At 39.0% G+C, this 25185-nt stretch overlaps 1 protein-coding gene across 7 annotated transcripts in view; it reads right to left on the reverse strand.

Moving 5' to 3' along the window:
* Positions 1-19876, reverse strand: part of ALG13 (ALG13 UDP-N-acetylglucosaminyltransferase subunit) — a 72713-nt gene extending 52837 nt beyond the window's left edge. For 3 of the 7 annotated variants that reach the window (XM_054695605.1, XM_054695604.1, XM_054695606.1), the window contains exons 1-3: positions 19735-19876; positions 18650-18812; positions 17156-17294 (exon numbers count right to left, since the gene is read on the reverse strand). In XM_054695605.1, coding sequence (XP_054551580.1) covers positions 17156-17294; positions 18650-18812; positions 19735-19815 — 383 coding nt within the window. In that variant the 5' untranslated portion in view covers positions 19816-19876. Of the gene's footprint in view, positions 1-9612; positions 9676-13889; positions 14111-17155; positions 17295-18649; positions 18813-18966; positions 19116-19734 lie in introns of those variants that run through there. The other 4 variants (XR_008551985.1, XM_054695603.1, XM_054695608.1 and 1 more) reach the window with 4 other exon arrangements.
* Positions 19877-25185: the final 5309 nt, after the last annotated feature.

The raw sequence follows: 25185 nt of genomic DNA on the forward strand, positions 1-25185 counted from the left end.
CATCAAAGACATCTTTACAGACACATCACCCAAAGCAGTGATAGTGAAGGCAAAGATAAACAGCTGGGACTACATCAAATTAAAGAGCTTCTGCACAGCAAAAGAGACAATAACAAAAACAAAGAGAAACCCCACCAACTGGGAGAACATTTTTGCACCCAACACTAATGATAAAGGACTGATCACAAAAATCTGCAAAGAACTGATGAGACTCAACAACAACAAAGAAAATAATCCAGTCAAAAAATGGGCAGAAGAGCTAAAAAGAAACTTCTCTGAAGAGGAAATGCAAATGGCCAACAGGCATATGAAAAAATGTTCAACATCACTTGTCATCAGGGAAATGCAAATCAAAACTACCATGAGATACCATCTTACACCAGTGAGAATGGCACATATTAAAAAAACTAGCAACAACAAATGTTGGCGAGGTTGTGGAGAAAAAGGAACTCTTCTGCACTGTTGGTGGGAGTGCAAACTGGTCCAACCACTATGGAGAGCTGTGTGGAGATTTCTGGACCTACTAAACATAGAGCTTCCATATGATCCAGCAATTCCACTCCTAGGTATTTACCCAAAGGACACAGAAACATCAATTCCAAAGAGCACCTGCACCCCTATGTTTATAGCAGCACTGTTTACAATAGCTAAGCTTTGGAAACAACCCAAATGCCCAAAAATAGATGACTGGATCAAGAAGATGTGGTACATATATACCATGGAATATTACTCAGCATTCAAAAAAGATAAACACATGCAATTTGCAGCAACATGGATGGCGCTGGAAGGGATCATGCTCAGCGAAATAAGCCAAAAAGAAAAGGAAAAATACCGGTTGGTCTCACTCATGGCAGGAATCTAGAAAACTTAAATAAGGGACCAGGAAAATGAATAACTATAAGAAAGTGAAAATCAAATCAACAAAAAACTATGAACCAGAGACACTTTTAGGGGGGCGGGGGCGGGAGGGGAGGGATTGGGGTCAGAATGGGGGGGCTGCAATTGTATGGGGAATATAAAAATAAAATTTATTATTAAAAAAAAAAAAAAGGAGAGGTATATTTCAATGAATTTCCAGAAAAACTGCTTTGGATACTGAGAAAAATAAGGGGCAACTATGTTTTGTTTTGTAAGATTCAAAGACTATAGTGGTCCCTTTTATCACTTGATTCCACTTTTAGGTGTCTTACTTTTATTTAAATAGCAAAAGTCAATGCCTTATTTTTCCTAAGTGCTAAAAAAGTGAACTAAATAGATCAAGAGCTGGCCTTACACAATGCAAAATTAAGCTGCTTTGGAAATTGTTTTTCTTAGTTGTGAAACGAATAGTAATCATGACTGGCCCTACAGGAAAAGCATCAATAATCTTTAGCAATGAAATAGAAGCATGGCAGGAAAAAAAAAAAAAAAGAATAAAGTCTTCCCCTTAGCATGTCAAGCTGAAATAACCGTAACTAATTTCTTTTTTAAAGAAACCATAACACTGGGGAAATGATTCCTTTTGCAAGACTTCTGAAAAACTGTTTGGGAAGAGGGATCACTACCTTTAATTAAGGCCACAAATTCACTGAGAAAAAGTAAGGGTTAGAATTAGAATGAAAAAAAGTTAATTCGTTTTTTGGCATGTTTTTTATTGGTAGAGAAAAATGCATATACTTCATATTTATTTCTGCTTAAACTAAAAAGATACATAAAACTTCAATTAGTACTAAGTGACATACTTTATTTAAGGAAAGGAATACAGGGAAAACTGGGAGGAGAGAATCAGAAAAGTCATAGGAGAAAGAGCAGGAAATAGAAAAATAAAGAGTAAGAAAAAAAAGAGGACGGGAAAGTAGCACACAGAGACTCACACAAATATGTCAACTGATCTTTGGCAAAGATCCAACCAGCAGGTAAGGTCAAAGGAGAATATTTTCATTAAATGGTGCTGGAACAATTGACAACCATATCCAAAAGAAAAATGTAATCTTCAACCTATACCTTATATATCTTGTACAACTAAAAACAGGTCATAAAAGACCTAAATGTAGAATGAAAATTTAAAACCTTTCAAAAATGCATAGGAGAAACTCTTTAGGACCTTGAGTAAGGTAAGAGCTCTTAGATATAATATAACAAAAGAAAAATTAACTAGATTTTATCAAAACTGAAATCTTTTGCTCTGGTAAATGAGTTAGGAAAATGGGAGTAAATATGTTTTTTATATCACATCTGACCAAAAAAACTGAATCAAAAACATAAAGAACTCTCAAAAGTCAAAAGCAAGAAAACAATCCAACTTAAAAATAGGCAAAAGATCTGATCACACATTTCAAAGACATAGGAATGCTAATAAGCACATAAAAAATGAAGATACTCAACATCACTTGTTAGGAAAATGCAACTAAAACTACAATAGACATCACTACATGCTTACTAAGATAGCTGTAATAAATTATACAATGCAAGGATGTGAACAAACTGGAACCAAAGTGAAAGAAACCAGATACAAGAGGAATTACAAAAGATGATTCCTTATATATCAAAAAGGTAAAACAACAAACACTGGGTGGGAATGGGTATGAACCACAAAGAATATTTCTGGTGTGATAAAAATGTTTTGTGATGTTTGTACAATTCTATATATTCACTAAAAATTATTGAATTGTACACTTAAGTGATTTTTAATAGCATGAAATAAAATCCACATACCATGCAATTCAAACTTTCAGTGGTTTTTAGTATATTTGCAGAGTTGTACATCCATCACAATTTTAGAACATTCTCATTACCCCACCCCACATAACTATATAAACCTCTAATCCCCCTACTTCTATCAGCTCCAGGCAATCACTAATCTTTGTCTTTTTCCTATACTGGACATTTCAAATAAGTGGAATCATGCAACATATAGTCCTATGTGGCTTCTTTCACTTAGCTTGAGGATTTCAAGGTTTACCCATGTTGTAGCATGTATGAGTATTTCAATATACACTATAAACTATTTTACTTATCTATTCATCAGAGATGTAAATTCGCTTTCTAATTTTTGGTTATTATGACTAGTGATTCTTTTCAAGTTTTTTAGACCTGTTTCTATTCACTCTAGTAATATCCAGGAGTGAAGATGCATGGTAACTGTTTAACTACTTGAGGAATTGTCACAGCAGTTACACCATTTTCCAATCTAATCAGTAGTGTATGAGTGAGGGTTTCCATTTCCTCACATCCTATGAACATTTACTGTCCAGGGGCCTCCCTGGTGGCACAAAGGGTTGAACACAGCACCGTGAAGCAATCCTACCCACAACCTCTGCAGCATGAGTTCGATCCCCAGCCGGCAGGGAGCTCCCCACATGGCACAGCAGACCTCTCCTGTCTCTCCCACTGCTCCCCTCAGCAGTGTATTTCAGTAGATCCACCTATTCTGTTCCTCACTGTCTCTGGTGAATCCTCTCACCCCCTGCACCTCTGGCCTGTACCCCAGTTCTTGTATGCATAAATAAATCTTTAAAAAAATTAACTGTCCAGCTTTTGACTATAGCCATCCCAAAGGGTATGAAATGCTATTACATGATTGTTTTCATTTTTCTGATGGTTAATGATCTTGATCACTTCACATGCCTCTTTAATGAGTTACCACTACATATATCTTAGAATGACTAAAATGATAATTTAAAAAACTGACAATACCAAGTATTAACAAGGATGTGAAACAACTAGAACACTCATTTGTTGCTGGTGAGAATATAAAGTAATATTGTCACTCCACAAAACAGTTTAGCATTTTCTTATAAAGTAAGAGTTACCATAACCCGCAATCTCACGTCTATGTATCTATACAAGAGAAATAAAAGTTTAAGTTTACACAAGAAAACCTGCACATGAATTACAGCTTTACTCATAATCATGATCTCACAAACTGTACACAAATATCCCTTCCAAACATCCTTCAACTGGTAAATGAACAAACTGTAATATATCCATATAATAGACTATTACTCAGTAATAAAAAATAATGAAGTGCAATATATACAAGAACATGTATGAATTTCAAATGCATTTTGCTAGGGGAAAAAAGATTAAAAAGGCTACATACTATATGATACCGTTTATTTACATATTAGAAAAGGCAAAAGTTATAAGAAAGAAAACGGATCAGTTGCTGCTAAGAGTGTGTTTCAGAGAAAGACTGACTATAAAGGGATGACAGGAAGGAATACATAAGAGTGATGGACGCATTCTGTATCTTGATATTGATAGTGGTTAAAAGATTACTCATTTGTGAAAACTTACAGAATTAGACAAGTAAAAATGCTAATTTTCCTATATTTAACTTTAAAAATAAAAAAGAATCAATGAGGGGCTCACAGAATAAGACTGGAAAGAAAAAAAAAAAGTAAAGGATCAATCCAGGGATGCCATCATCTACCTAACCAACAGGAAGGCCAGAAAGAGAAAGTGATTGGGAAGAAATGATGATGGTGATAACACAAGGACAATTGTAGTACTGAAAGATAAGAATAACTACATGTATATTGAAAGGGTCCATAAGCAGCCAGAACAATGAAGGTGAAAAAGATAATCAACACACGACAATATTTCTAAATATAAGTCATACACAAGATCAAACATGGGAATAAACAATAAACCTCACAGCTCACAGAACTACAAGCAAGAAAACAACGAAGTTCAATATTTGAGGCGAAATTATTTCCAACAGTAACAACACATCAATCAGATGGGACAGTGGAAGGTATCTTCAAACAGGAAAATTTTTAAAAAATTACCATTTCTTGGGCCTCCCTGGCGGCACAAGGGGTTAAGCACCGCACTATGAAGCAATCCAAAGCCTCTGCAGCCAGGGAACAACCCTACATAGCGAAGCAGACCTCTCCTGTCTTGCCCACTGCTCCGCTCAGCAGTGTATTTCAGTCAGTCTGCCTGTTCTGTGCCCCACTCTGTCTCTGGTGAACCCTCCCACCCCCCCAGACCTCTGGCCTATACCCCAGCTCTTATATGTATAAATAAATAAAATCTTTAAACAAAATTACCATTTCTCAGGGGGCTCCCTGGTGACACAAGGGGTTAAGACACAACCTATGAAGCAGTCCCCAGCCTCTGCAGCACAAGTTCGATCCCCAGCATTGCCAGGGAGCAAGCCACATGGCGAAGCAGACCTCTCCTGTCTCTCCCACTGCTCCCCTCAGCAGTGTACTTCGGTCAATCTGCCTGTTCCATTCCCCATTCTGTCTCTGGTGAATTCTCTCTCACACACACCCACACACACACACACCTCTGGCCTGAACCCCAGGTCTTGTATGCATATATAAATAAATCTTTAAAAAAATTGTATCTCAAAAAATAAAATAAAATAAAATAAAAGTACCTAGTAATAATAATTAAAAAAAAATTATATCTCAGAAAGCTACTGCAGGATATTTAAAACCAAAATAAAGATGCTAAACCACAAAAAGAGGGAGGGCATAGTCATAGAAATAGAAGAGTCAACACAAGAGATAAGCAAAGAAATTTCCAGGATAAGGGTGAAAAGGAAATCCCAGGACTGACAATGACAGCAGGATTAGATAGAAAATTACCAGTTTAGGCAAAAGAGAACTCTTAGTACAGACTTTTAAAAATAATTAATAAAAGTTAATATAATGTGTTTGAGGGGCTCCCTGGTAGCACAGGGGTTAAATCTCAGCATTATAAAGTTATCCCCAGCCACTGCAGCATATGTTCTATCCCCAGCCAGGAAGCTAACCTACATGGTACAGCAGACCCCTCCTATCTCACCTGCTGCTCCCCTCAGCAGTGTATCTCAGTAGATCTACCTGTTTTGCTCCCCACTCTGTTTCTGGTGAATCCTCTCACCGCCTGTACCTCTGGGTACACTCCAGTTCTTCTATGCATAAATAAATAAAATAAATCTTTAAAAAAATTATGTGTTTGAACATACTGGGAAAGATACACACCTCTGTAAGAGTTTGGGGATGTTTCTATAGAATATTGAACAAATAAATTAAAATCAAAATGAGGTAAAAGTCTAATAGAAAAGAAAATATAATCAATGAACACTACGTGGCACAGATGTGAACATTATACTCAAGTAATGATGTCAACACTGAATCTGATCCCATATGAACTGATAAAACTGAAATTTATTTTTTACACTGAAATATCATCTAAATTTTCTACTGTGGAAGAGAGAAAAAGTCTGCTTTCACAGTAGTAAGTCTATAGATGAATTTTCGATTTAAAAAACAAAACAAAAAACCAGTTTGAATATCACTTGTAAGACATAAAATGGAGTATCATCACCCACTGGAAGCAGGGTCAGAGATGGGGAGGAAAACACAAAAAAAGTACTGTTTCTTGTTATAAACCTGAGAAAACTAGTTAATATTTTATATTATTTACATGTGTTATATTAGACAAGTTAAATTTACAAAGGTGGGGCAGGAGGTTGAGCGCAGCGCTGTGAAGCTGTCCACTGCCTCTGCAGCACTGGTTTGATCCCGGCCGGCGGGCGAGGGTCCCACATGGCACGGCAGACCTCTCCTGTCTTGCCCGCTGCTCCCCTCAGCAGTGTATTTCATCAGTCTGTCTGTTCTGTTCCCTGCTCTTGTCTCTGGTGAATCCTTCTCACCCTCCCGCGAATCTAGCCTGTACCCCGGTTCTTGTATAAATAAATAAATAAATCTTAAGAAATAAATTTAAAAAGGTGAAGTTCAATGAGCAAGAAACAGACTAGTATAATAAACTAGGAAAATAGATACGTAGAATTTTACAAATGAAGAAACAAGTTTCAAATAATTTCAAGAGTAGGCCAAAGTTTTTATGCCCCAGCAATAATAGTACTAGGAACAGAACCATATATTGTCTTCTGACTTGGCACAATTATAAAAAGAGGAATTACAGATCAAAGAAGGTAAGATAAGAACAAAGGCTCAGAAGCGGTTAAACACAGGATATGTTCTTCAAATTAGCACAATAAGACTTTTTTTTAAAGACCTATGGGACAATACTAGACATCATTCTGTATGTAACAGAAGACCATCTCAAAGTATTTATCACTGTACATTGAATTATCTATTGTACTTGAAATTCTCACTGGCTCACCATTCTTACAGTGCGAACTACCCTAACCCTGTAAATAAACCTCCAAAACAGTGGTTCTGAAATGAAGGGCTTAATAAAACACAAATTGGTCCATGCACTGGGATTCTGATTCAGGTATGGGGTGGGTCCTGAGAATTTGTGTGTCTAACAGGTTCTCAGGTGACACTGCAGCTCCAGGGATCACACTTTGAGAACCAGGGCTCTAGAACAATGTATTCCTTTAAGTTATTAGTAAGTACTCCTAAAAAAGTCAATTTCAAGGTCAAAATTTTAAGAAACACTACATACTATATAATCCCACCTTTGAGGCCCACAAAGCCCATTAGCACTATGAAAGGCTCTGAGGAATGCTACCATTACTTACTTAACTTGACCATAGACTCCATGTGGGAAAAAAAAATTTGAGAAAGGCCAGGTCAAAGTTTAGCAGACAGCTTTTGCATTCAACTTACTAATACTTTTTAGTACATTATAGCTACTGTTTTTAAATTGAGTTTTTTCTATAATTTTTTGTGACCTAACTATAAGGTTGTTGGAATAATTACATGAGATACCTCATACCAAGTGTTTAAGGCACATAATAAACGCTAAATATTAACTGCTACTAGCCGCTACCTGACAAAGTAGTTCACTAATTATTTTTGGTCAAGAAAACATAAAGTGAGAACCAAAATAATTTCACCTAAAATTACTGGAAATCAAGACAAAATTCAAATATAGTTGTCAGTAAGGTTTTCTGAACTCTAATGGAGTTTCTCCCTTTGACATCTAAAAAGAATGGGAAGAAAAATGAATGTCTAGGGCCTCCCTGGTGGCGCAAGGGGTTAAACACAGCACTGTGAAGCTATCGGAAACCTCTGCAGCACTGAGTTCCATCCCCAGCAGGCCAGAGAGCTACCCACATGGCTCAGCAGACCTCTCGTCTCCCCGCTTCCTCCCCTCAGCAGTGTATTTTCAGTCTGCCTGTTCTGCTCCCCACTCTGTCTCTGGTGAATCTTCTCACCCCCACAGAGACACACCTACGGCCTGTACCCCCAGCTCTTGTATAAAAATAAATAAATCTTAAAAAAAATGATTATCTAAAGACCATTAGGCACTAAACTCTGGGTGCAGATTAAAATAAAACAAGTCTAACAAAATGAAAACAATTTAAAATAATTACTAACTACTTGATCTGTCATAAAATTGATATGGCTTAGGGCCTCCCCGGTGGCGCAGCGGTTGAGCGCTGGGTTGCGAAGCTGCCCGCAGCCTCTGCAGTGCTGGTTCGATCCCGGCTGCTCCCCGGCCACCGGAGGAGGGTCCCACATGGCACGCAGACCTCTCCTGCTGCCCACTGCTCCCCTCAGCAGTGTACTTCGGTCCTTCTGCCTGCTCTGCTCCCGGCTCTGGCGAATTCTCTCACCCTCCTGCGCTTCCAACTGTACCCAGTGCTTATATAAATAAATAAATAAATCTTTTAAAAAAACTGATATGGCTTAATTTTAAATTGCTACTTTTTATAATTTAACCTGAGAAATGTGATGTTGGTTTAATTGCTACAACTGTCTATTCTTCCACTAATCAAATGGGGGGAGTTCTTTGCAGTAAAACATGAGTAAGTTTTAGTTCTAAGATAACACTCCTCCCAAGCTTCAATTAAATAGGTAGATGCCTAGAATTTTAAGCACAAATTATCTGTGACATACAAGGTGTAGTTGTAAATGGATATTAAGACATAGTGCTTTTTAAAATTTTAGTTCCAGGGCCTCCCTGGTGGCACAAGGGGTTAAGCACTGCACTATGAAGCAATCCGCAGCCTCTGCAACATGAGTTCAATCCCCAGCCGGCCAGGGAGCAACCCACATGGCCTAGCAGACCTCTCCTGACTTGCCCGCTGCTTCCCCCCCGCCCCAGCAGTGTATTTCAGTTAGTATGCCTGTTCTGTACCCTACTCTGTCTCTGGTCAATCTTCTCACCACCCACACCTCCAGCCTGTACCCCAGTTCTTGTATGCACAAATAAATCAATCTTAAAAAAAACATTAACCACAAAAATAATTTGTACGGAGATTAATCTAGTATCCTGGAAAATTGTGGGGTTGACTGACACATATAAAAATGATAAATCTCATTTACCAAATGAAATAAACAAAAATTTAACGATAAAATTTGTTACTTTGAGTGGTGATGGATGTTAACTTCTTGTGGTAATCACTTCATTGTATATACCTACACATCAAATCATTATATCATATTATCTTAAATTTATACATTAGGTGAATTACATCTGAATAAAACTGAAAAAAATAACCCACCAATAAACACAGCTGGTCAATTCTAGAACTTCTGTTCAAGGTCTTTCATTACTAAAAATTATAATGGTAAACTATTTAAACACACATTTTAACAGCAGTCTGGAAATACAACCTGCCATTTCTTAAAAAGGTGGTCATTTAAGCAATTTAGACTTGATTTCCCAGAACAGTGATCCTTCTTCAGATATGCAAAACAGAAAAAACATTACCAGGAGCCACTTGCTTTCACTTCATTCTCTTCCCCATTTCCATATAACGAAGCATTCTAATATCTAATATAGAGTAGAAAAAAGGAAAACAGTACTTGTTTAAAAATATTAGCACAGAAATACAGTTGTTTTCATTTTTTTATTCTTTGTTTTGATACACAGGAAAGACCACTTAAATAAACTTTAATTCTCTAACTATAACCCCAGTTGAATATGCGACTGAACATCAGTTTAAATGTGAAATTCAATGAAAACTCTGCTTTCTGTACCATTTAGTAGTATTTATTTTCAATTCTAGAAAAATACCTTTTAAAACAAAACTTCTAACCAAGAGAAAAGCATGTCAAGGACATTTTTTTTTTTTTTTTTTAATAGAGGCTTGTTTATTTATTTATTTATTTGTTTGTTTTGTTTTGTTTATACAAGCACTGGGTACAGTCAGAAGCGCGGGAGGGTGAGAGAATTCACCAGAGCCAGAGCGGGGAGCAGAGCAGGCAGAAGGACCGAAGGACACTGCTGAGGGGAGCAGCGGGCGGCAGGAGAGGTCTGCGCGCCATGCGGGACCCTCCTCCGGTGGCCGGGAAGCAGCCGGGGATCGAACCGGCGTCGCAGAGGCTGCGGGCAGGTTCGCAACCCAGCGCTCAACCGCTGCGCCACCGGGGAGGCCCAAAGGACATTATTTTAAATCATCTCATACAACTGGATTTACATCTTAGAAGTCAGGTCTTCAATTGAGGGAAGTGAAGTTTCACTAATTCAAAAATGGGAAGAAAGCAATACAGAAAATTACTTAGGCCAAGGATTTAGAAATGCGCTTCATTCCTATTATCCACTCACTTCACACTGAGAAACAACCAATGTGTGCTCCTGTACAAAAGGGGAAATGAACAGTAAAAAGGATGCAATACATACCCTCACAAAAATCCCAACAGTGATTACCAGCTCAGCGAATGCTTTAGAAGCACAGCTGACAGTGATTAGATTACATTACCATATTGCTTTACCAGGTAGCCTAATGTTATAGATATTAAAGTAATTACAAGTGAAAAAAGTAACCCATTTTGTTATTTTTATCTATTAGAAAGTTCTACAGAAGGCACTGTGGATCAGATACTGAGTTAATGGCTCAATATTATTAAGGTTAGTTTCAAAATGTGCTGTTTGGTATGAGAAAAAAGCTTATACTTCCTGTTAACTGAGAGCTAATAAAACATGAATATATTTAACCAGAGGGTTAATTATAGTTGAAGAGTTATCACTACAATATTAATGAACAATGACAAAGAATAACCAGAAAGAGAAATATAATTTTAGTTTGGGGCACATTGAGTTTTAAGGTGTTCAGAGAATTAACCAACATGACCAACAGACAACTGGAAATGGCACTCAGGAACTCAAATATAGATGGGAGTCAATAATGAAAGTTCTGTGAGCTTTGAAAATATCAAGAAAAATATATAAAAGAGGACAAAAACAGAATGTAAAACACAAGTATTTGAAGAATAAACAAAAGCCAGCAAATACCTAGCAAACAGGCACATCAACTAAAAGTTTCTCCACAAGAATTGAGTAACCATTAGCATGTTTTTAAATATGCAATGAAAACTGAAACAGGTTATATACTGGTGGCTATCATACAGTCTAAATTTCTGATTTCAAATATTCTGTCCTCCTGTCCTTACAGTGACAGAAATGTACTGAAATTCAGCATTCCAGTTAGAATTCCCAGCCCATCTTCTGGTATCTTTAAGTAGTCTAGGACACCCATTTCACATTGTTCTGACCTGTTTCCTTTCTGCAAAATTGGACAATGTCAACTTCTTCAAAGGGTTATTATAAATACTGAGTTCATAAATTGTAAACTTCTTCGAATAGTACCCAATCCATACTAAGCAAGCAATGAGTGTCAACTTATATTTCATTCCCCACTCCCCCATAAAAACATACTAGCTGTACAGCAGAAAGTTGATCACTACTTAAGTATCAGGACCACTCATCCCAAATCTCTCCCAAAAATCAATTTCAAATAAACCACCCACACATCTAATTTCTAAGACTATTATGCAGATTTTTTTAATCTCTGAATATTTTGTATTTTAACAAATTAGAAGGATTAAGTTCTTATGCTGTAATAAAGGACCAAAGAAAATATATACATTATTGCCAGTCATTGCCAGATTTAGTCTTGGAAAACTATTCCTCAAACCATCAAAGTGGTAAACATTTTAATTTTGCCATTTTTGTCTACATATGATTTGCCTTTAAAAGCATACAAAGTAGTACATTAAGGAGTCTAAAATCAGATGCATGATAGTACTTTCAAACTATTTTTAAATGTTCCAGAACCACAAGTTGTTTGTACTATCTTACCTGCCACCGAATCTTGCCATCTCTTCCTTTCCTCTGAAATTATAAGCAGTCTCCTAAACTTACTAGCCAAGGTTATAACATCACATCACTTTTTATCTACTCCAACACCATCAGCTTCCTATTATTACCTGTCCATATTTGAAGCTAACCATGATGTAAATTTCTCAAAATATTCTCTTTTGTGTCCTCATCCCTAAAAATCTAAATACCTATCCAATACCTGGAAATTCTTCTCCCCCACTCATATATATATCCTACACACACACACACACACACACACACACACACACACACACACACACACACACACACAACACACACACGATGGGACAGGACTAAATGCAAGATACTGAGCCTGTAAAGTCAAAATGACTCCAGGGTTACCCTTGATTTTTAAATCCCACAACTAATAAAAAATTTCACAAAGGTGTAATCTGTGGTGTCACTACACACAAGGAACTTTGGCTTAAGCCTTTGCTAAATAAGTTATGCATTTAAAATGTGTTAGACATTTTGATGGGAAAGAAGCCAAGGATTTGGGGTCCCATACTGCTTTCAAGTGTGTGATGTTCTGAGTATACCCATTCGTTTCTGATTCTCTGTGGGTACCCTCATCACGTAAAGTAACTACAAAGACTGAGCGACTAATTTCAATTTTAAGTCACAATTTTACCAACTGAATACATTTGAAAAAAAGCACAGAAAATAGTCGAATCCTCTGCATGGTTTAAAATAGGGCCTTCCCTATCACATTAGTATAACATTCAATATACATTTATGACTATGGTGCTATGAACTCTCAACTAATGTAGGTACAGATAACTCACTTTTTATTCTCGGCAAAATTTTAATCCAAGTTGGCTTCCTTCTGCTACCCAGAACACCTCTCAGCTACCATCTTCTACCATTAGTAAAAATCAATTTTTATATTAGCCTAATAATCAGGAAAATAAACCTATGAAAACACCACATAATGCATCCCAAGTAAAATGTTTAGAATAGTCAACATTTTGGTATACTATAAAGATAGGTCTTTACAGTGAATGTTTTATTTTTATGGATGAACTATACCTAAACTTTCTATCATAAAACTTCTATTTTAGTTCTTCAGAAAACTTACTATGAGAATTTTACAATGTACCTAGAGTTATGTGAATTTTAAAACCATGTATTTAAACCATTATACATATCCAGTCATTTATTCATTTGTACAACTAATTTTTTAAGTACATAAATTATAAACTCCTCTAAGTTATAGTAAATGTTTGAATACCACTGTGAGAAGAATAAAAAAATAACAGCAAGCCCTACTGGTTTTAAGTCCTTTTTGAAGTATTCTTCACAAACCTGTAAAGTTTTGACTATTTTAACACTTTCTATTTTAGAGGAAAATGGTGAACACATCTACTACACTCTATTCTTCAGGATAAAAGTAGTTTCTCCAAGTAATGGTTTGCTGGGAAAGCCATGAAGCATTTAAATACGACTTTTTAAATCCATTACAATAGATCAACTGACTTGATAGTTACTCTTTTAGGTAATTATTGAACTTTTTATTTCACAGAACACAATCCACCACTTTTGCCTTTTTTATAATTTGGTTTGCCAGATTAAGAAGCTAAAGACGCTAAATCAAATTTTTATACAAGTTTGTTACTATTTCTTTTTTTATTCTAAGGAACATCGAACTACATTTGTGTTTTTGTCAGTTTTCCAATTTCTTTTTTCATGTTTCCAAATTCGTTTGGTATTTGAGAATAAAACCTGCTAATACGACGAATTTGCTTTACTAGATGAACTAAATAAAACTTGCCTCTTTTACTAGGAAAAGCCCCAATAAATTCACTAAATGGTTAGGATTTGTGTCCAAATGCTAATGGTTACACCATAAAATTTTCAATACATTTTATAGATGCAGGAAATTTACTGATTTATATTATTCTGCAAATACATATTTAGTCACATTCCATAAGTTGGACTTTGGGGGTATTTTTAAAGTGTTGAGTTTACGGTTTATTTTTTTAATCCAACAACTTTATCCAAAAATGCAGAAAATTTTTCTGGCTGGCCAGGAGGAAAACATTTCAGTGTTGATAAGTCCATTGACTGTAACAATCCAGGAAGCGTGCTAAAACAAAAGAAGAAAAATATTAGGTAAAATGGGAGAAAATTCCAAAATTCATCTGCTGCCCACTCGATGACTCTTAACTTCCAAGAACACTGTGATGCTTCTCAAACTGTACATGTGAACTTTAATGTAATTTAATGTTTTATATATATAAGATCAAAGCAATGTAGGTATCCTCTGCTTTTTGAAAGTTCATGTTATGCCACTTTGTTTTTGCAAAAAACCTGGTATTAATACCCGTTTTCGCTAACCATAAGAAATGCAAAGTTTTTCAATTTTTTGGACAAAAGCAAGTGTTCAGCGAGCAGTTATAAGGCAGCATGCATTCCAAGAAGTGAGCGGCAAACTCATTCCCTAGGAACCACTTTATAAAGGCTATGTTTTTATCATATTATCCCTATTTTTACTATGTTATTTTAGGTTTTGTGTTATCGTGTGTGATTTGATAGGTGATTGTTTAATTACTGGTAATTGCTTCTTTGTGCATTACACCATTTTCAGCTTATAAAAGGTTTCACAAGAATACTCTCAGATAGCAGAGAGCTGTACTACATGTCAGTATCAACTCAACATTTTATCTTACATCACTGAAATATTTCAGATATGTTATTTCATGGAAGATGTGTTCACATGGCTTCTCACAACTGGGTAACTAGAAATTGAAGTAAAATTAATTTATGAAAACACAATAAATAAACCAAAATTAAAAGCGAAAACAAGAACAATAAGCTGGGAGACTACTAGACCATGCATGAGGATTGTGAAGTAACTTTTTTTGGCCACTAATTTACTATCATAAATCCATATATAATTAAGCAATGTACAATCTCCATGCATGTTGGAAATAAGGTTCTAAACCACAACATAAAACAACTACTTCAGAAATTTAATTAAACTAGCCACTTAAATTAGAACCACCCAGCCTCGATTTAGGGCAAATAAATGATAAACCTAAGATGAAAATACAACCAACGAGTTATTAATTTTTATCCCATCAGTGTGTATGATTTTCTTGACAATAAGGAAAAAAAAGACTTCTAAAACAAAAAAAAACGAGTATATTAGAAAGTCGTACAGCTTCCTCTTCAGCCTGAGTGAATAGTTAGGATTAATTTACAAATCAGTGTTCTCCTTCCCCCTTTTTTTAAGATTTATTTTTATTTATTTATGCGTACAAGAACTGGGGTGTAGGCCAGAGGTGCAGGGGGTAAGAGGATTCATCTGAGACAGTGTGGGAAGCAGAACAGGCGGATCTATTGAAATATACTGCTAAGGGGAACAGCAGGGGAGAGGAGAAGTCTGTTGCACCATATGTGGGTTAGCTTCCTGGCCAGGGATCTAACTCAGGCCACAGTGGCTGGCAATAGCTTGATAGCGCTGAGACTTTAACCCCTGCGCCACCAGGGAGGCCCCTGATTAATATATAATGAAAATATTCATCAAAAGTTTCTGGAAAACTTGATTTGCATAAACCAGTTAGGAAAATGAGTTTATTCCTCTTTTAAAATGTTAACCCCCTAACAATCTCAACTATCCAAGGACATATATACCCTTGATCCAAAGGTCACATAATTCTGGTTAATTATAGCTTCTACACAACTTCAATAATTTTAAGAAAGGCTTCCACATTACAGTAACCCTGACATTCCCCTCCACCATCATTATAGAGAGAAAACCATGCTCCTGAAAGGTTCAATGGATCTATTGCCTCTCAATGAGAAAAAAAAATCTTTGATATATGCCTACTGTCTAGAATAATGCCTGGCAAATACAGAAGTGTTCAACAAATATTTAATGAATGAACAAGTATATACGGTGTCTAAAAGACAAAAGCAAAGAAAAGTTTACTATATTCTACCCTGTTTCCTCTAAAGTTTATTTTTAAAATTAACTCAACCTATTATAACACAAAAATACGTAATATGTAATACTTTCATGAGGTCTTTACTTTATAAAACACCAAATTGGAATAGTTTTTAAAGTCAAACAATTGAGATTACTGACCTGACCCTTTGGCAAGCTTCTATAGTGTCTCAAGAAGAATTAACAGAAAATCAAACAGCAATTATCTTCATCCTTCTATTGTGATGTTGATCGGTTCTTGTTGAATTTTAATGTACTTCTAGAAAATAACACTCCTCACACCATAAACACCTCTGCTGAACACACTTAAATGGTTTTCCACCAAACACAGAAAATCAGAACTCTTAAATGAGCTCTCTTCCACCCTCCCCCCCCAGTCTCATCTGAGGCTACTCGCCCTTGCTCACCACATTCCTACTACACTAATCTTCCCTGTGTTCCTCAAACACAATCAAATTCCAAGCTTATTCCTAACTCATGACCTTTGCAATTGCTACTGATACTTTGGCCTCTAGAAGGTCGCAAGGCCGCCGACTTGACTCTTCCTTCTCATCCAGGTGTCAGCTCAAATACCCTATTATCCAGTCATGCCTTTCCTATCATTCTAACTCATCTTCACCCCAGCTATCATTTCGCCCTGCCTTATTTACTTCATAACACATTTCACTATGTTAAATTACCTTCATATTTATTTGTGAATTGTCTGTCTACCTTTCACCACTAGAACATAAGCACCTGAAAGCAGGGACCTTAGCTCATTTACCACTGTATCCAAAGCACCTAAAACAAATGCCTGCCGTATTATCAGGCGTAGCTGAATTAATGAATGAGTAAATGCAAGGATTCCAGTGGATTTACTGAACACAAAAATCGTAATCAAAAACAAGCAAAAATGTCTTTCTTGAATAATGAAAATCTAAGCAAGCTCAAAAACTATATTCTCAGACCTACGCACCCAGATGAACACATATGCACACATACATATTCAAATATTCACATGCAATGGAATAAGCATAGATACAAGAAATAACATGATCACAAAGTGAAAAACAAACAAGATGGTTATACAAGTAAGAAAATCAAAGTATGATAGAGTGAAGAGGCTGAAGAGAGATGCCTTAGTTAGGTAAAAATAGCTAGGGAGGGATTAAGGCAAGGCCAGATAATCAGTCTCCAGTATACCTGCAAGTACAGTAGAAGAGATGTCCGTCTTTGTGTAGCTGCTTCGCCAATTCCAGCTGATGATTGTTCATCAACTTTTCGTTTATAACCACTACAAGTGGCTTTCTATTTTCCAGAGTCTCCAAACAGCTCCCTGCACCTACAATAAATCAAAGTTGTTAACAGAGTTTAAAAAAAAAAAAGTTAAGGTGCTCCACCAAGCATTATAAGTAGAACTGAAAAGCAAAAAACTTAGTTGGCAAAGCTACAAACCAGGCCTTTTAATTATATATTTCCAAGTGACAAGTTTATCAGTTGCTCTCCAGTGTTATACTGACTTGAAAAACACATTATTTCATCACTTCCAACATCAAGACCTATGATTTAGTGTTTTGCCATTTGCACTCTAGTAGTATGCCCGGGGCATGGGCATTGAACCCAAATAAGATTCGGGTTCATCATACTGTACATGAAAATGTATTGCACTTCTATTCAAACACAAAATAAACCTTCAGCAATGACAGGCACCAATGAAGAAAAGCTGAGACCATCCCTCATGAATCCACCTGTTTGATGCCTGAAAAGTCAAGGATTAAATCTACAGGAGTGTGCAAATATATATAATAAGTAGATCAATTCAACTTTGAAAACTAAAATAACTTAGGGATTTTAAATGGGAGGAGACTGATAAGTAGACAAATCCTTCTTGGGTAGACAATGCTAGGATAGTAGTTAAGAACTCATTCCCTAAGGTCACATTTTCACTTGTCTACCATTTAATGAGACTGGGTTAAGTTACCTGACCTCAGTGTCTGGTTCCTCATCTGTAAAATGGAATTACCAACAGTAATTAATTCACAGGATTGTTTGGGAGGATTCAACCAGCTACATAAAGAATGTAGAACAGTGCCAAGAGCGCTGTTAAATATTACCCTATATATTTTTAATCGCTAATCTTTTCTAATGTCTATTTCAAATGACTTTTCTCTCTTCACAGAAGGCATTTTAAGAACCAAGAACCTTCGAACGCTCTCTAAAAGCAGTTTCTACTGAATGTACTGAAAAGTTAATTAACTGATCAAGATGGTTCTCTGAAGGGTAGGCAGGAGATTTACACAAGTGGTTGTTAAATAATTTCTAACGGCATGAATTTCACATTCATATTTAACAGAAATGTAAAAAAAAAAATGTGTCAGGGCCGCGTCATGACCAATCCAATCAATCAAGAACATTCTTGCAGATCTGAGCTCAAATACTAATTTTCAGGTTTGGCAACTTACACATGCCTTTGGATGAATTATTTTGTTCCCCTGTGTTTGGGATTTCTCACTCTAAAGTTGGGCTAAGGTGATTAATTTCCAATCTTTCACCCAGAAATAAATTCTCCTCAACAGTATTCTCAATCCTTCCATTCAAAAAATACTATTCTTAAAATTATTTTACCTCAAAAAAGCTCAGGTTTCTGTCCCTTTTTGTCTATCAGAAACCAAACTTTGAGATTCTAAGGCACTTTACCTGCGTGACTAATAACGAGATCTGCTTTCTGAATGTCTTCTTTCAATGAATCCTTGTACCTGTAAACATCCAGAGTAAACGACTCCGTAGAAAACGATTCAGGCACCACGTTTCCTCGACCTATTTGTAGGACAAGTCGGTTGTAACCGAGGCTCTGGATTATCTGAAACAAGAAAAAAAGAAAATGCGGGCATTTTAAAAGGGCTGCCGTAAAGACCACAATAACAGCCATAAACTCTAAAGTCGGCGTGCGCCCTCCAGCACGGGCTGCAGGAGGTACCTCAGCCTTCCCAAAGGATCTCAGCGACCCAGCTCACCCCGTCAGGAAAACGCGGGTCCCGCCAGAGAGAGACCCGGCAGAGACGCTGAGAAGGCGTCGACAAGTGAGGGGACCCAAGACACAGCTCCGTCCTCCCAGCGAAGCACGCCGCGCCGGCCGAGAGCCCCGAGGGCACGCCGAACAGACGCCGCGCCGCGCCACGCCGCCGAAGACCGCGTTCGCGAGCGCGCCAGAGGAATAGGAAAGGTAGGCTCCACCCACGCGCCGCGGGAAAGGGGCGGGACGGCCGGGGCGGGGCGGGGCTGAGGGTGGGGGCGGGGCGGGCCGGGCGGCCGCCAAGCGGGTCCAGCCGTAACAGACCCGGGTCGCGCTGAACGTTGGGCGCTGAGCGCGCGGTCCCGACCGCACCTGAGAAGGGGCCCGCCCGGCGAACTCCCGCCCCTGAGGCGGCGGGCGGGGCGGAGGGGCGGAGCCGCTGGAAGGACGCGCTAAGCCTGAGATTTCAGAGGCGAAAATCCGGAGGGGAAAGCCGGGAGGGAGGAAAGGAGGGGCCAGAAAAAAGGGGGGAGGAGCAGCCCAGGGAGGCGACCGGAAAGCGGGAAGAGGCGGAGGACCCTGACGAGCCGGGCGCCAGGGAAGGGCACAGCCATGCCCCGACACCCGAAATCGACCCGCGGCAGTTTCTTTCCGAGCACCCCGCTCCGGTCAGGTTACCGGCCGAACCTAAGGCCGACGACGGCCAGTGGCGCGTGAAGCGGGCCGAGTCCGGCCGCCTCCCGCTGCCTTCCCTCCTCCCCCCACTCACTTGCAGGCTGTCGTGCGCCGATATGCGCGCTATGAGGTCGTCGAAGCTGGTGGTCCCTACTGTAACAAACACGCACTTCATCGCGCGGGTTTCGCGGGCCCAAAGTCGCCAGGGCCGGATGTGACGTGCGGACGCCACGCGGACCGCCCAGGCCCCGCTCCGTGAGGGCCGCGGAAGTCGCCCTGGCCACCAGGGGGCGGCGGGACCTCGACCTGTGGGGCGAGGCCAGGCGGAACCCAATTAATGATTTTTATCCCGAAACTGCGAGCCACTCTAGCGTAGCCTTTGCAGCTACGTGCTCGGGACCCTACGGCGTGGGGAATAGCTTCATTTCCTTTTTTCACAAGTGGTGGTTAAAAAATAACTATGAAACCCAGTACCCTATCTTAAGCGTTGTGTTTCCATTATTGCTTGGGTACCAACCACACTTTTTTGTAAAAATCGAGACGTTAGCGATTCTTTGTTTGCCACTATGTTTTACCCATATACATTCTCCCAATGGCTATACTTACAGTCTGGTGAAGGCACATTTTTTTAAAATGTGCTTTTAAGAAAATCACACATTAAGCATGGGCTTATCTTGTAACTGGTTCTTAAGCCGGAAACCTAAAAGGTCCCTTGGAAATTGCAAATTACGTCTTGCAAATTACCTCCATTTGCAAGAGATCTGTGTAAGAGCCTTCTACTGCAGTTCATTGAACCCACCCCTCGAAGGGCTTAAAGTGTATAATGTAAAGTCATACATTAGCATGATAAAATACCACTGATACCTTACACTTAGGCAGTCAAGTACTGGAGAACAGATTTCTCAAGACTTCCCTCCTCCTGCCACCATTAAGGTCATTGTCCAAGCTATCTCTTCTATTGTTCCTGGCATTTCCTACTGAAAATCTCCTCTTAACCTCATTTTTATGCTTTTCCCTGCCTGGTATACACAAAAGGGAAGCTGTGAAATGAAATTCTTTCAAAAAGGGAGAGGATGGAGGCAACTCAGAGCTACCATCTGAAAAGCCTCCTTAGGCCAATTTGTTCTGATTGTTTTATTTTTTGTGTTTTATTTTTTTAATATTTATTTATTTATGCATACAAGAACTGGGGTACAGGCCAGAGGTGTGGAGGGTGAGAGGATCCACCAGAGACAGAGCGGGTAACAGAACAGGCAGACTGACTGAAATAGCTGCTGAGGGGAGCAGTGGGCGAGTCAGGAGAGGTCTGCTGCGCCATGTGGTTACCTCTCTGGCTGGGGATTGAACTTGTGCTGCAGTTGCAACAGGGTGGTCCCCAGGAAAGGGGGAGGTTCCCTGCCCCACCCAAGGGAGGGTGGAGCTGAGCAGGAAGAGGAGAAGCTGCAGAAGAGACTGAGGAAGGAAGCAGGATGGAGCCAGGAGACCTGGAGGAGGCGCGTGGAGCCTAGAGACATGTGAAGAAACTGCGCTTGTCTTTTGGTCGTGGACTGGGTGACACAGATGTGGGTGAGACCCATGGGGAGGTGACAATGGAAGCTTTTATCTTGATGTTGATTTTGCTCTTTTCCTTCCGGGCTTGTCTGGTTGTTTCTGGCCCTTTTCTGTGGGTCCCCACTGGAAGATGCTTTAGACTTGAGGCAGGATTTGGGGCCTTGTTCTGGGCCAATCCCATATGGATGGACTTTTATCCACGAGGGGATGGGTAACTTTGGGTTCTTGATTTAGAAACTAGACTTGTTATAGGACAGGGAGAGGGGTAGCCCAAACCCCGCAAACCTGCCTATTCTAAATGGGTTCTGCCATCCGCCGCATCAACACAAAACATAGGAGACTTTAATGGGAAGGAACTTTAATAAAACTAGGAAACAATACAGGTAAGGCAAAGAGTCTAGTTTCTAAATGAAGCACCCAAAGTTACCGGTCCCCTCGTGGGTAAAAGTCCATCCATATGGGATCGGCCCAGAGCAAAGCCCCAAAGCCTGCCACAAGTCTAAAGCATCTTCCAGTGGGGACACACAGCAAAGGGTCAGAAATAACCAGACAAGCCCAGAAGGAAAAGAGCAAAATCAACATCAAGATAAAAACTGCCATTGTCACCTCCCCATGGGTCTCACCCACATCTGTGTCACCCAGTCCACGACCAAAAGACAAGCACAGTTTTTTTACGTGTCTCTAGGCTCCATGCGCCTCCTCCAGGTCTCCTTCTGGCTCCATCCTGCTTCCTTCCTCAGTCTCTTCTTCAGCTTCTCCCCTTCCTGCTCAGCTCCACCCTCCCTTGGGTGGGGCAGGGAACCTCCCCCTTTCCTGGGGACCACCCTGTTGCAGACTCTTTGCCTTACCTGTATTGTTTCCTAGTTTTATTAAAGTTCCTTCCCATTAAAGTCTCATATGTTTTGTGTTGATGCCGCGGATGGCAGAACCCATTTAGAATAGGCAGGTTTGCGGGGTTTGGGCTGCCCCTCTCCCTGTTCTATAACAGATTTGGCAACCACGAAGGGATAGAGCCATCCGTTGTTAGTCAGCCCCATGGGGAAACTGGGCTTCCCTATGGCACTGGCTACCATAAGCGCAAATGTGATTTTTGGTTTCTCCAGTGTGTTTGTTTCATCTGTAGATTTGCTGTTGAAAAACTGGCTTGGGCTTTGTGGAAATTCTGTGTGTTTGTGTGTAATTTGTTTGTAGTGACTTGCTAAGAGATTTTAATTTGTGGAAATTGTTCTGTGCCAGTTTTACTCAAAAGATTAGGCAGTACATTGGACCATGTGGCCAGATCAAAGATGGCGTCTGAGGCCACTTGGCGTGCTTTTGTAAAATTCAGAGGTTCTTGTTGCTAGGACTTTGGAACTTTTTTTTTCTTTCTTTTTGTAATCTCTGCTGTCTCATTAGCATTTCTAAAGGCAATAATGGTTCTTCACTGGTATGTTGCTTTGTCTTTGGCTACTTCCTGCTCTCTGCCTGATGGATTTTGCAAGCCAATTGTGGAGCAGTGGTGTTTAAATTAGCAAATGTGTGCCTGGGTGTTAAGGAAAGAGTAGCCTTAAGCAGTAACTGGTAATTGCTGGTATCCTTGATGGATTCTTGGAGATAACTTGAATTTTTGCAAAGTCTGGATCAGAATAATTAACAAGATTTTGTCTGAGTCTGAAAGGATTTGCTACTGTGAATTTTGTCTACACAATTTGTTTTGGGCATGTTTGCCATTTTGAATACTGGATAACAAGAGATGACTCCTTTTGCTTAAAAGTTAACCGTTACTTTTGCTCTTTCAGCTGCTATACAGGATACCCCAGGACTGGCTTCTACTAAAGAGGCTTAAACACTAAAAACCCTAAAGTAATAAACAAGGTCATGTAACTCTTGTGATTAATAAAACTTTTCCTTCCTATTTCCAAAGTCTTAAGTTTGTAGGATGACAACTGGAAATTTTTCTGCCAGCAACACTCCACATTTTTTTTGGACTTTGACATTTTTTTTTCTGAGCCTATGGAGTAAAACTGCAGTTACATAACATATTCTACGTGGCATAACTAAAAAAAACTGTCTTTGTCTATATGTTGTATGTCTGTATGTCCTTGTGTCTGTCTTGGCCTAGAGAGGTTGAAAAATTGGTATACGTGGTGCCCACAGACGTTGAAAAAATAAAGAGTCTCTAGTTATGAGGAAACATAAAGGTTATGGTTTGATTGTCAACATTGTACTACTGAACTAAGCCGGTGCCTTCATAGAGATTTAATATTGTTGTTTCTGTTAATTTTCTAATATTTATGGCAAAGCTTCCCAGAAATGTAAATTCAAGTACAAATTTGGTAGCCTGTCATTTGAGTGATGCAAGGAAATTTTGTGGAACCTCAGTAGAGCTCCTGAGACACTCCACAAAGTTTCTCCCTTTCCTCCTGGGAAGGCATTAGATGAATTTGTTCTATTTGGCTTTTACCTAATGGAGTAAAATGGAAGGGAAGCATTGTCACTTGGGAAAATGGTAAAACTTTGGTATGTACAAAATGTTAACAGTAGTTTTCTAAATGTGTAAAAAAAAAAACCCTCTCAGTATCTGGTATGTATGTAAATTGTCAATGGTAATTGTCACCTTGTAATATTGTATAATTCAATTGTTTCATATCTACAGAAATTGTTTCTGGAAATATAGGGAGAAAAGGTCTCAACAAATTCCTATTGATGGAACTGTTGAGAGTAAAAACTTTCTGCAGCTAGCTTCATAGGTTGTGTCCGAACCCCTTGCTCCACCAGGGAGGCCCTCTTCTGATTGTTTTCAAATATTGTAGTTTGGGCCACTGTTTCTTTAAGGAACAATGTGCTTTGACATGAATGATACCTTTATTAATAACCAAATTTCACAAATTCATGATGTAATGAAAGTATATTTCATAGTAACAATAATGTAGAAAGTTCATGGTTGAATAATAAAACATAAGCACAATCATTTTCTGCCAAATAGGAATAAACTATGAATATTTGTTGGAATACACATACAAAAATATGCAGACTATACTTAACTGTACTAAAAAAAAAAACAAACTAGGCCTTTTTGGTTTATACCCAAGAAGAGTCAGAGGCTACCTCAGTTGCTCTGAAGCACAATATACTGCAGAAACCATAGTGAAAACTAAGAGTAGAAAATTTGGAAAGACGGCATCACAAGACCAGAAGATGGAGGTGGGGGTAGAAATGATTAACAGTCCTTAAACAATCTGTATAGGAAAAAGTAAAGTAGCCCGAGGCACAGATTAAGGTGCAAACCAGGTGGGGATATGGAAATTGAAGAAGGCCTTTGTAAAATAATCACAAATCTACCTAGTCAACCCAAATAAAGAAAAATCCTTAAGGCGCCAACCCTAGAAATAATTAATTTAACAGCAGTTAACAATCCCACAAAGGAATGAACCCCTCCCAAAGAGAAGACTATAATCAGTGCAATTTCTGCACTGGCAAGAGGCAGCCCTCCTGCCCGCCTGTGCCTTTGCAGGTGTTTCTCTTCACCAACCTTCTCCCTTTGCAAAGTAGCAGAGGCAGCTCTTCCAAGACCACCTGCCTGTGACTATGTCGGCCTTTGTTTTAACAACCTGTCCCTTTCAGACGCAGTGCTCTCTCTGTCCGCCTTGTCTGTGCAAGCATCCTTTACTTACCTTCTTAAAATAAACATGATGGAGAAAAGAATAGAAAACCAAAAGGAGGCATCACAAGACGAGAACCTGACTCACACAAGGAAATGGGTGTAGAGGGAAATAACATGACCATTAACCCAGATGTAGAAATCAAGATCCTTAGGCGCCAGTACCTTATCACAAGGCTTAAGACCCAAGCAAGTATCAGAATGCTGTAGGTACCGTCTAAAGCACAGACCTGAGAAAAGATAGAGATTGGGCCCAGTGTGGAATCTCTGGTTCCTTTCAGATTCTGCATAGTTACCCAAAATCAGCAGCAAACAGATCACTCCACAAAGGAGTGAGCCCCTCCTAAAGAGAAA

This window comes from Talpa occidentalis, unplaced genomic scaffold (genome assembly GCF_014898055.3).
Source record: "Talpa occidentalis isolate TD23 unplaced genomic scaffold, MPIMG_talOcc4v2.1 talOcc4.15, whole genome shotgun sequence".
NCBI lineage: Eukaryota > Metazoa > Chordata > Mammalia > Eulipotyphla > Talpidae > Talpa > Talpa occidentalis.